Source organism: Lactuca serriola, chromosome 9 (genome assembly GCF_051521515.1).
Source record: "Lactuca serriola cultivar US96UC23 chromosome 9, Lser_US96UC23_V15, whole genome shotgun sequence".
NCBI classification, from domain to species: Eukaryota; Viridiplantae; Streptophyta; class Magnoliopsida; order Asterales; family Asteraceae; genus Lactuca; species Lactuca serriola.
The window spans coordinates 136,648,639-136,659,575 of NC_136416.1; the positions used below are offsets into that span (position 1 = coordinate 136,648,639).

At 35.6% G+C, this 10,937-nt stretch overlaps 1 protein-coding gene across 5 annotated transcripts; it reads left to right on the plus strand.

The window, feature by feature from the left end:
• The first annotated feature begins 203 nt into the window (after nucleotides 1–203).
• On the plus strand, nucleotides 204–5,835 carry LOC145073013 (putative methyltransferase PMT26). Of its 5 annotated transcripts, XM_079019557.1 has the most exons (12): nucleotides 205–414; nucleotides 562–670; nucleotides 1,008–1,077; nucleotides 1,187–1,770; nucleotides 1,951–2,169; nucleotides 2,425–2,574; nucleotides 2,658–2,928; nucleotides 3,029–3,139; nucleotides 3,417–3,591; nucleotides 4,317–4,589; nucleotides 4,678–4,875; nucleotides 5,379–5,835. In XM_079019557.1, exons 4-12 carry the CDS (start codon nucleotides 1,222–1,224, stop codon nucleotides 5,611–5,613), a joined length of 2,181 nt encoding a protein of 726 aa, XP_078875683.1. In that variant the 5' UTR covers nucleotides 205–414; nucleotides 562–670; nucleotides 1,008–1,077; nucleotides 1,187–1,221; the 3' UTR covers nucleotides 5,614–5,835. The 5 variants fall into 5 exon arrangements, with proteins under 5 accessions (XP_078875686.1, XP_078875683.1, XP_078875682.1 ...); XM_079019556.1 differs by lacking the exon at nucleotides 1,008–1,077; XM_079019560.1 differs by lacking the exons at nucleotides 562–670; nucleotides 1,008–1,077 and having other exon boundaries at nucleotides 204–414; nucleotides 4,678–4,926; nucleotides 5,379–5,513.
• The last annotated feature ends 5,102 nt before the right edge of the window (nucleotides 5,836–10,937 follow it).

Consider the following 10,937-nt stretch of genomic DNA (forward strand, 5'->3'; position numbering starts at 1 on the left):
ACGGACCATTGCTTTAATTTCTCCGGACAAAATGGATTATCCCTGTCAACGTCTTAAACGCTTAGACTAAAGTTACAAATTTGAAAAAACCACAAGGACCATTGCTGTAATTTACTCTATTTATAGTAGTATTTTTTTTTATCGTGAAACCGACAAAGGGGTCAATAGTTCCACGGATACATCATACAATATAGAATATGGGTATTAATGTATCTTGCTACATGTGTCACTTGGTGAATGGTGTATGCGTGCACAAATAAAATCTCACTGCCCGTTTTCATTGTGCGTAAGCTGGTCCTGGTATCAATATCATCTCCTACGTGCTGACATTGGCATTTGGCAATGACCTCGTATCCACGCCTGCTCGTTCAAGATCCGTCAGATCTGTATGCCAGAATGGCTATTGGATTCAAGGTTTGTCTATTCCCATAGTTTTCAGCTATGAAATCTCGCGTATCTGATTTTCTCAACATTTGCTTGAATTTCATTCTGTTTGTTATTTATACTACCTGTTAGAATTTCTATGTAGTTTGAATATTGTTAATTTTGTTCCATATCTAGTTTGAAGCAAGAAGATTAACCTGTTTTACATCTATGGTCAAAGCGCTGTTCCTTTTAATGGAACTGAGAGAATCCAGAGTTTCTATCAAATGAATGTTGTCATATTACGGTATTACCCCCTCCATTCATAAGTAGATGAGTTAGTATTTTGCTTCAGCTTAAAAGTTGATAAAGTATTGCCCTAAAACATGTCACTATGCTATAACTCAATGGTGCTAAGTGTTTTGGAGAAACAGAGAGAAATCAAAAGGATAATTGTTGTCGAGTTTCTTTGACTTCTGAGAGAAGAAAAAGGGAAACTGGATGGGTACATGAAAATGAGCAAAATAAGGGTTTTATACTTCTTTTTAGTGACCAAACTACACTTAACCTAATCTATTTATATGCATCTATTATTGAAAAAAAGTTGGGTGTAATTGATAAACAAATGTGATTGATTATGACAGTATCTCCATTATTGCCAAAATCGTCTATTGCTTTGCTGCAATTCATTGGTTTATACATAAGTTGGATATGGTAAGTTTTAGAAAAAAGCTTATCTGAAGAGGAGCTATATTAAATGGCAAGTATCTTTTGAGTTTTGTTACAAGACATGTAATAGCATTCATCATATATTTATATGCAGATTATGAAATTGTAAGAGAATTTACATGAACAAGAATGGCATTAGGAAAATACTCTAAAGTTGATGGCAGAAAATCATCAAGCAATTACTGTTCTACAGTGACATTGGTGGCATTTGTGGCCCTGTGCTCAGTAGGGGTATGGATGATGGCTTCTTCATTCATTGTTCCTTTTCAAAATGTAGATACTAGTCATGGAAACAAGAATCATATCTCAATAATAGATGATGAAAGCAAGGTGATCAATGATAAAAGTAATGAAAACAGTGCAACAAGTGAGGACACCACAACTACCAAAAACAGCGATGCTAAACAGTTTGAAGATAATCCTGCTGATCTTCAGGATGAAGCCACAAAAAAGAAAGAAGATGAAGAATCTAAGGCTGATGATATAGATTTGGAAGGTGGGGAGACGCGAAGTGATAGTGAAGGCAGGAAGCCTGGAGAAGAAGAAATAAATTATCAAGAGGGTAAGGGAACTACAAATGGAGATAACTCAGATGTAAAAAAGAAATTTGAGGAGAACGATAATAAGGAGGAAAAGACTGGTTCTTCTTCAAACGAGATACTACCTTCCGGAGCTAAGGTAATGTTTGGTATGATGGAATCAAGAAATGAATGGAATGGTTCATTCCATTCCGTAGGAATGTAAACAACCTGTTTGTTTGGACCAATGGAATGGAATGGACCGTTCTTGAAAGAATGTGATTCTTTCCATTTTTGTTAATTTTAATATGAGATTTGGAATGGATGATTTTGAACACAGGGAACAGAAGAAGATAAGTTTGATTGGAAAGTGTGCAATGTGAGTGCTGGGTCTGATTTCATTCCATGTCTTGATAACTTGGAAGCTATTAAGGGTCTTCCAACCACTAAGCATTATGAACATAGGGAAAGGCATTGTCCTCAGGACCCTCCAACTTGCCTTGTTCCTTTGCCTCAAGGATACCAACACCCAATACACTGGCCTGAAAGCAGGGAAAAGGTATACTTACTTGTTTTGTTTCTTCAAAGTATGCTATGCTCACTGATGCTGTTTGTTTTAAAGATTTGGGTATTTAAGTTTCTTGTGTATCTATAATCTATCATGTTTGTATACATGTATACAAAATAAGAAGCTTCCAAGTCAAATTTTGAAACACCTATGTTTCATTTGAAACATCATAAACACTGTTTTGGATAGGATTGATGAGAATTCTAATCTTTTATGTAAGCAAATCAGATAATTTTTTTTTGGCAGATATGGTACCATAACGTCCCTCACACTAAGCTAGCAGAATTTAAGGGACGCCAAAACTGGGTGAAAGTTAGTGGGGAGTATCTTACTTTCCCTGGTGGTGGAACACAATTTAAGCATGGTGCCCTCCATTACATTGATTTTATACAAGAGGTAATGATTCAATTTACTATAAAAATCTTCCAACCAAGTATTTCAATTCCTTTAACAAATTCCATTATCAAATAATGGTGCAGATTGTGGGAGATATTGGTTGGGGAAATCACTCACGTGTAGTATTAGATGTTGGATGTGGGGTTGCTAGTTTTGGAGGATTTCTGTTTGACAAAGATGTGTTGACAATGTCTTTAGCTCCAAAAGATGAACATGAAGCTCAAGTTCAGTTTGCACTTGAGAGAGGAATACCTGCTCTTTCAGCTGTCATGGGCACTCAGAGACTTCCTTTTCCTGCAAGAGTCTTTGATGTCGTCCATTGTGCACGCTGCAGAGTGCCATGGCACATTGAAGGTTCTTTGTCTTTATTTTTATTTTTATTAATATATATATATATATATTTCCTTATTAAATTAGCGTATCATTTTTTTATATCTCTATGTATCACGTTTAGATGGTAAACTACTGTTGGAGGTGAATCGTCTATTACGACCTGGTGGCTTCTTTATATGGTCAGCTACTCCTATCTACAAGAAAAAGCCTGAAGACTCTCAGATTTGGGAAGGTATGTAAATATCTGTTAAGTGTTGGCATGCATTGGGCTAATAAGAGACTGGGACTCATGTGTTTTCAATCTTTTATCCAACCAAAAATGGTGGGACAGAGACGCACTCTGGATTTTTCATTTGTGAAATATATACTTGAATACCCTCCTCATCGGAAATAGCCTACAAAGGGCATTCACGTAAATAATTTTTGTCCTTTTGACATCAGACCTAGTCCAATGCGGATGGGGCCTAAAGGAAGTCTGCTTGCTGAATGCTGATATTGTTAACTGGCAGCAATGAACAACTTGACTCGGGCAATGTGTTGGGAAGTGAAGTCAATAAGTAAGGATAAGGTAAATAGGATTGGTGTTGCTGTGTATCAGAAGCCTATTTCTAATGAATGCTATGACACAAGATTACAAAATCATCCTCCATTCTGCAAAGAATCTGATGATCCAAATGCTGCTTGGTACTTGTCTTTAATCCCTTATCTTCACTTTACTTTCAAGAAATACTCATATGTTTATTATCAGTTTCTTCCTGTTTCAATATTACACTTGAAAAACCACCCAATGCCACAACAATTTGGTATAATTATAATGTCCTAATAAAATTTCTTTCCAAGCAAAGGTTATGATGATATGAATATTGTGGTTACTTTCAAATGCCATTTGCAAGAGTATTATAATACTATCTTTTTAGGGTTACATCAACCAACATACTCTCATGTATTTATTTATTATGGCATCCTACTTCCATTTCTTCCTATTAAAACTTTATACTTTGATGACCCATTATAGCAATGTCATCTAACTACAAAACATTTTTCTCTGTTATAACCGGGTAATTAGTTAGTTAGGTTTTCCCAATGATTGTCGTCATAACCAAAAGAAAAATTTAAAAGTACGATGCTGTAACCGAGTAGATTTCTGAAACTACAATGTCTTAGTAAGAAATTAAAGAAGTGAAAGTAAAGAAATAAAAAAACAAATGAAGGAAAGTATGTTGCAAGATCTATCACATGGTGTTTGTGGGTCTTTTCAGCACAAGTAAATAACTATGGGTTACAAGAGTATGATAAGATGCTATCTTCTTTGTAGTGTTACATGCAAGAAATAGCAACGTAGTTTGATTAAACTAATATAGCATGTTTTTTTTTTGTTGAAATGAAATTGAATTGTTGTTAATTTTCAGGAAAGTAGATCTGCAAGCATGCATGCACAAGATACCAACGACGGCATCAGTGCGTGGGTCTGAGTGGCCTGAAGAATGGCCATCAAGAATGGAAAAACCACCTTTCTGGTTGTTGAGTTCAGAGGTTGGTGTTTACGGGAAACCAGCACCCCAGGACTTCACTGTGGACTATCAACACTGGAAACGTGTGGTTACCAAGTCATACATCACCGGCTTAGGAATAAACTGGTCAAGTGTCAGGAATGTCATGGACATGCGAGCTGTTTATGGAGGGTAAGCAAAACCTACATTATGTTTTTTTTTTTCTATTTAAAATCTTTAGTCAGGTTTTTTAAATTTTTTTTATTTTTTTAAATTGCAGATTTGCAGCTGCTTTGCAGGATATAGGTAGTGTATGGGTGATGAATGTGGTACTGGTTGATTCTCCTGATACACTCCCAATAATATACGAGCGTGGTTTATTTGGAATGTATCATGATTGGTGCGAGTCATTTAGCAGCTACCCACGTACATATGATCTTCTACATGCAGACCATCTTTTTTCCATGATAAAAACAAAGTGAGCATCTACATCTTAATTCCCGTTTGTTCGTCTGCAGCAGCAGGGCAGGTGGAACATTTTTTGTTTCTTCTTGATATGTCCTCTATGCAAAAGACATGAATGTCATCTAAAATCACTCTATCCACACCCGTTGAATTTTATAATATATAATATCAAAAAACTTGTTGAAGCCAAAACCCTATATTTTTCGAATTTTATAATATAGAATATCAAAAAATAAAATTTTATTCAAAAAATGTCTTAAATAGTTAATCAAGGAACTTATATATGAAAAAAAACAAGATTGTATTAAGATATATACTGTTTTCATTTTGGATTTTAAAACATAATAACAGGACCACTTTTTAAAAACAAAAACGCAAACCGTCAGTTTTTCAAAACGAATTGGTTTTAGGCGTCATATATATATAAAACCCATATCATGGTGTTATGGATATGAACATTGATCTGAGAAAAGTTAAGGTACGTACTCATCAGATACTTTATATTTGGTGTTATAGGTGTAACATGACGGCTTTATTTGCGGAGATAGATAGGTTATTGAGACCGGAAGGTATAATTATAATCCGTGACAACATTGAGATCATGAATGAATTGGAAGTGGAGAAAGCTTTCAGGTCTATGCATTGGGAAGTCCGGTTAACATATTCTAAGGATGCACAAGGATTGTTGTGTATGAAAAAGACAGCGTGGCGTCCAAAACACCTCCAAACACTTGCATATGCAATTGCTTAACCAATTTGGTGGGAATCGGAATCGCGGGTTACCCGACCCTAAACTGGTCTAAGCCCAACCCGGTTTGTGACAAATATCAAGTGAATACTCTTATTTATTTATTTTTTAAAACAATTAACTACTCTCTTAAATGCTACAATTTTTACCTTAAGAAAGACAACAGGTAATTTGTTGTTGTTCAAAGTTTTTTTGAGGAATTCTATATTGGAAAATCATTATTTACCTCATGATGCATATTTTATTGTGCTTTGTACTTTGATGTAACTAGTGTATCTACGTTAATTTTAGAGTTTTCTCATGTAATATCATTATAATATAGGGTTAATATCATAAATTTTACCCTAACCGTTAGTTGAATCTTTTTTTTTTTTTTTTTAAACGGCAAATCTAATTTACTCTTAAACTATTTCTTAATTTCACCTATGTCTATAACCTTCGACCTCAAGGAGGGAGGGCCGGTGGGCTAGAAGCCATTTAGTTAGTTGGATTTTAAGTTACTAATATTTTACTTGTATTCAATAATGGAATAGTGGATTAACTGGATTTAAACTAGGTAAACTGGTATCTAATCTCATTTGGTATCTAATATGACAAATTCTGCACATATTGTGTCCATGTGGATATTTTTAAAATCTGAAGGCTTAATAGAAATACCAAAAATATGCAAAAATCCATGTTGAAGTCCACTCCAATAGCTCAATAGAACCACCAGTAATAGCTAGTTGCTCTAAGCCTCTATTGAATAGAATTAAAAGAGCTAATGTCTTAACGCTTGATAGTTATGGAAAGTCATTTGATGGCATTAACCCTTACAATATATGCATTTGTGTTGTTCATACAGGCATGCAAATTATTCATGTAGAAGAATTTCCTTGTTTGAATTCACTGTTTTGTTTCCGTTTTCAAACACTTTTAATCTTATTTATTTGGTAGTGATATTACGTAAAATAACACTTTGAAACTGTGTTAGCTTATCACAAAAGAGAAAAAAAAATGATATTTGTATTTAAAAAATCAAGGGTGCGTTTAGTTACGGAAAAACGTACAGTTTTCTAGAAATTTTTTTAAGAAAAATGAAAATTTTGAAAATACGGTAATTTTTCTAACTTTTTCATAGAAAATGAAAATTTTCCGTTTTTCAAAATTGCAAAGAACTTAGAAAATTTTGGAAAACCGATAATAATTATTTTCCATATTTTTCTAATTCCAAGAAATTTAATAATATAAACATACACTTGCCCCAACGCCACCAACCTCTACATCCCCAACCCACCCATTCCTAAGCCCGCCCCATCCCCACCCCTACAAATACACACATACCACCGTCACCACCACCACTACCCCCACAAACATACCCCCCCCCCCCCCCCCCCCCCCCCGCGGCACAAAACACACACACACATACTCTCTCTCTCTCTCTCTCTCTCTCTCTCTCTCCCACCCCTACAAACCACACGTACACCCCACCCTACCCCTACACACATCACCATCACCACTACATTAAATTATGACCTACCATCACATCCACCACTACCCCGTCACCGCCACCATCGTCATCATCCACACCACGAATACCCCACCCCACCACTACTATCATTTTCTAAAAATAAAAACCGACGGAAAAATACACATCTAAACACGTTTACTAATTTTCTGAAACCGAAAATGAAAAATGAATAAGTTTTAACTAAACACGTTTTCTAAATATTTCAATGAAAACTGAAAATGAAAAATGAAAACTAAATGCAACCTAAGAGTTTGAAACGGATGAAATTCAATTGCTATACGATTAGAACTTACAATTGCAACTAACCCGGTGAATTTCCTTAACTTCGTACGATCTCCAATATAACTGTGAGACACCATTAGTGCTCCCGTACACTTAGACACAAAATTCATGATTAAAGTAAATACGACTACCATATTTAATCTGTGTATAAGGTACAAAATAAATCAAATAACACAAAAAAAAAAATGTTTTATACTAGCCACAAAACATAAAACTGCTTAGAAAACGAGACGTACTAATTATGTTTTTGAAAGGGATAATGGCATAAAAACCCTCAAATTTGCACAAAATTGACGGATTTGCCTAAAGTTCAAATTTATGTCCGTTTTTGCCTTAAACTTGCATTTAATGGGTCGTTTTTGCCTATTAACCGATTTCCCTTTAATCAACCGGTTACCACTTGCCTAGCTGGAAGGCTCATTAACGTCGTTTGGGAGAAAACTCCAAGTCCGTTACGGACGTTAAACTGTTGCATCTTCATCCTCCCTCCATATCCCGATCACTTTCACCTTTTCCCATTTCGTCGACTGAAATTCTATACATACAGAGAAAAAAGAGGGTTTTCTTGGAGACGATTAGGGTAAAAGTGTTCTTCGAAAGGTAAGGTTTTTATTGGTCATGATCTTGTTATGTTTACATTCAAAATTTATTAAAATGGGTTCCTAAACTTAGTGTGTTTATGCAGGACGGTGTAATAGCTTCATTAGACGAAGGGTATGTTGACCCCTTTGTTGGCATACATAAGCCATTTTATGGCTTGAGTGAAATGGATTTTGAACTCTACGACATTTACATGGACCACGAACCAGATGAAAAATTTGTGTCCTCACTTGATAAATGTAAGGATATCTTCCTAAATGTACTATTAAGTGATGAAAACCTACGAAATTATAGTATGGCAGATGAAACCAGAGCACAAGTGTACCATGCTACTAATTGACAGAGTGAAGAAGAAGAAGAACATGAGGTATTGAAAAACAACTATATAATTCATGACCCAACCATCAAGTGGAACAAGATGGAACCAAAGCTTGGTGACATCTTTGAATCCCCTGCCCAACTGAAGTTTTGTGTCACCAATTATGCAGTGTCACATGGTTATAGAATATAATTTGAAAAATGTGATAGTAAAAGAATTGTAGCTAGATGTGGCAAGAGGAAGGAGGAGAGTAAATGCACTTTTAGAATTATGTTGCATGGATATACAAGGAAAGATCTTTTCAGATCAAAGCTATGAATGGTGACCATAAATGTTCTAGGCAGTTTAAGTTTGGATCCATTGTTTCCCCTGAACGAATTGGAAGACATTATGTAACTGAAATTTCAAATAACCCAAAGATAAAACTTTAGGAAATTATTGATGACGTCAGACAAAGGTATAGGTGTGTAGTATCTATAGGAAAAGTTAGAAGGGCAAGGAAATGGGCCAAAATTTTAATAGAAGGTAAACTCACTGAGCATTATGCAAGGATATGGGATTATGCCCATGAATTGTTAAGGTCAAACCTAGGGTCCACATGTCAAGTTGGTGTAACAACCAATCCAGATGGAAATAATTATTTTAAGAGGTTTTACATTTGTTTCAAAGCATTAAGTGTTAGCTGGAAAATATGGTGTAGGAGAGTAATTGGGCTTGATGGGTGCTTTCTAAAGGGGCAGGTAAAGGGTGAACTGGTAACAACCATTGATAAAGATGCCAACAACCAGGTTTATCCAATTGCTTAGGTTGTTGTTGATGTGGAAAATAAGTCCAAATGGACTGGGTTCCTTGAGCTACATAGTGGTGATCTAGACCTTATTGATGGCAGGGTCTTGGTAGTTATATCAAATCAACATAAAGTAAGTTTGTTTATAACATATTAATCATTTTCAAATTACTTATAAATAATGAAATGTATGGTGGTTTTTGTATAGGGTTTTTTGCAATCTTTTAAATATATATTACCACATGTGGAGCACAGGCAATATGCCCAACACATATATGCAAATTTTAGAAAAGCTTACACTGGGTTGGAGTTCAAGAAGCTATTTTGGGTTGCAGCTATGAGTTGTGTGGAAGGTGATTTCAAGAGCTACATAGTGGTGATCTAGACCTTATTGATGGCAGGGTCTTGGTAGTTATATCAAATCAACATAAAGTAAGTTTGTTTATAACATATTAATCATTTTCAAATTACTTATAAATAATGAAATGTATGGTGGTTTTTGTATAGGGTTTTTTGCAATCCTTTAAATATATATTACCACATGTGGAGCACAGGCAATATGCCCAACAAATATATGCAAATTTTAGAAAAGCTTACACTGGGTTGGAGTTCAAGAAGCTATTTTGGGTTGCAGCTATGAGTTGTGTGGAAGGTGATTTCAAGAGACACGTGGGCATAATTAAAAAGCTCAATCATGTTGCATATGAGCATCTGATGTCCAAAGAACCCTAAACATGGTGTAGAGCTTACATGAGTAGAGGGTATGCATGTGAGGCAGTGGAGAATGGTATATTAGAGTGCTTCAACTCCATCATTGTGGATGATAGGAAAAAACCATTGATCACATGCTTGAAGAAATAAGTATATACATCATGGATAGGTTTGCTCACAAGATTGAGGAAAACACTAGATGGAATACCCGTATCTGTCCAACAATGTTAAAGAAGATGAAGCTTTTTGGGAAGAACTTGAGGTAACACTCTAACATGTAACTTTTGTTTTAATTTCATTAGGTAACACTTTAACATACTACCACTAAACTTGCGGATGTAGGTTTTGGTTAATAATTCATAGTCAACAACATGTGTTTGAAGCAAGGAGAGGATGTGATAGCTACATGGTGGATTTGGATGAAAGGCATTGTACCTGCAAGTTATGGGATCTGGCTGGGATCCCATGTGTTCATGTCATTGCAACCATCAACTATATCCATCAAACACTTGATGAGTATATTGATGATGTTGAGTTATAAAGACTCTTTAATCGATTAGATCTTCGAAACAGGTATGTAATAAACGTAAAAGACAGTGAAATAAAACACAAGTATGGATCTGAATGAGTTGAATGATTAGATTACTCAATCCTCAGCACAGCTCGACTAAGAACTTCCGCTGTAGAGGATTCTAGGGGTACAAAATAAGAACGATGAATATGCTGAATAATACTTCTCTAATCGTTACTATCGTTACGTTCTAGGATGCATGCAAGCATCTATTTATATTAAACCCTACAAAACTCACGGATGGACAGGCCCATACCGGAGATAAACTTGGACTAGCTAACGAGCCCAATAGACGCAACACAATACTGGACCTAACAATTATCTCCCCCTTTGCGTCAATTTGGAGCGAGACTATTATTTCTTCATGCTTGGGCCAGCAGCGAGAACCTTCTTCGTTGTATCAAACAGACGTGAGATAAGCGCAAGGATAGTCTGTCTGAAGCGAATGTACCATTGAATCATATCGCCAAAGTACTTTTTATCATCCACTGTGTTCTGCTTGCACCGATGGATAATCCCTAAAACATGCTCCAGACATGCAGTGGTA

Bases quoted from the DNA above. Each gene is read 5' to 3' on its own strand.
- LOC145073013 (XM_079019557.1), top strand. From the start codon at position 1,222: ATGGCATTAGGAAAATACTCTAAAGTTGATGGCAGAAAATCATCAAGC. The intron at 2,575-2,657 runs GTAATGATTCAA...ATAATGGTGCAG, and splicing joins ACATTGATTTTATACAAGAG to ATTGTGGGAGATATTGGTTG. The intron at 3,140-3,416 runs GTATGTAAATAT...GTTAACTGGCAG, and splicing joins AGACTCTCAGATTTGGGAAG to CAATGAACAACTTGACTCGG.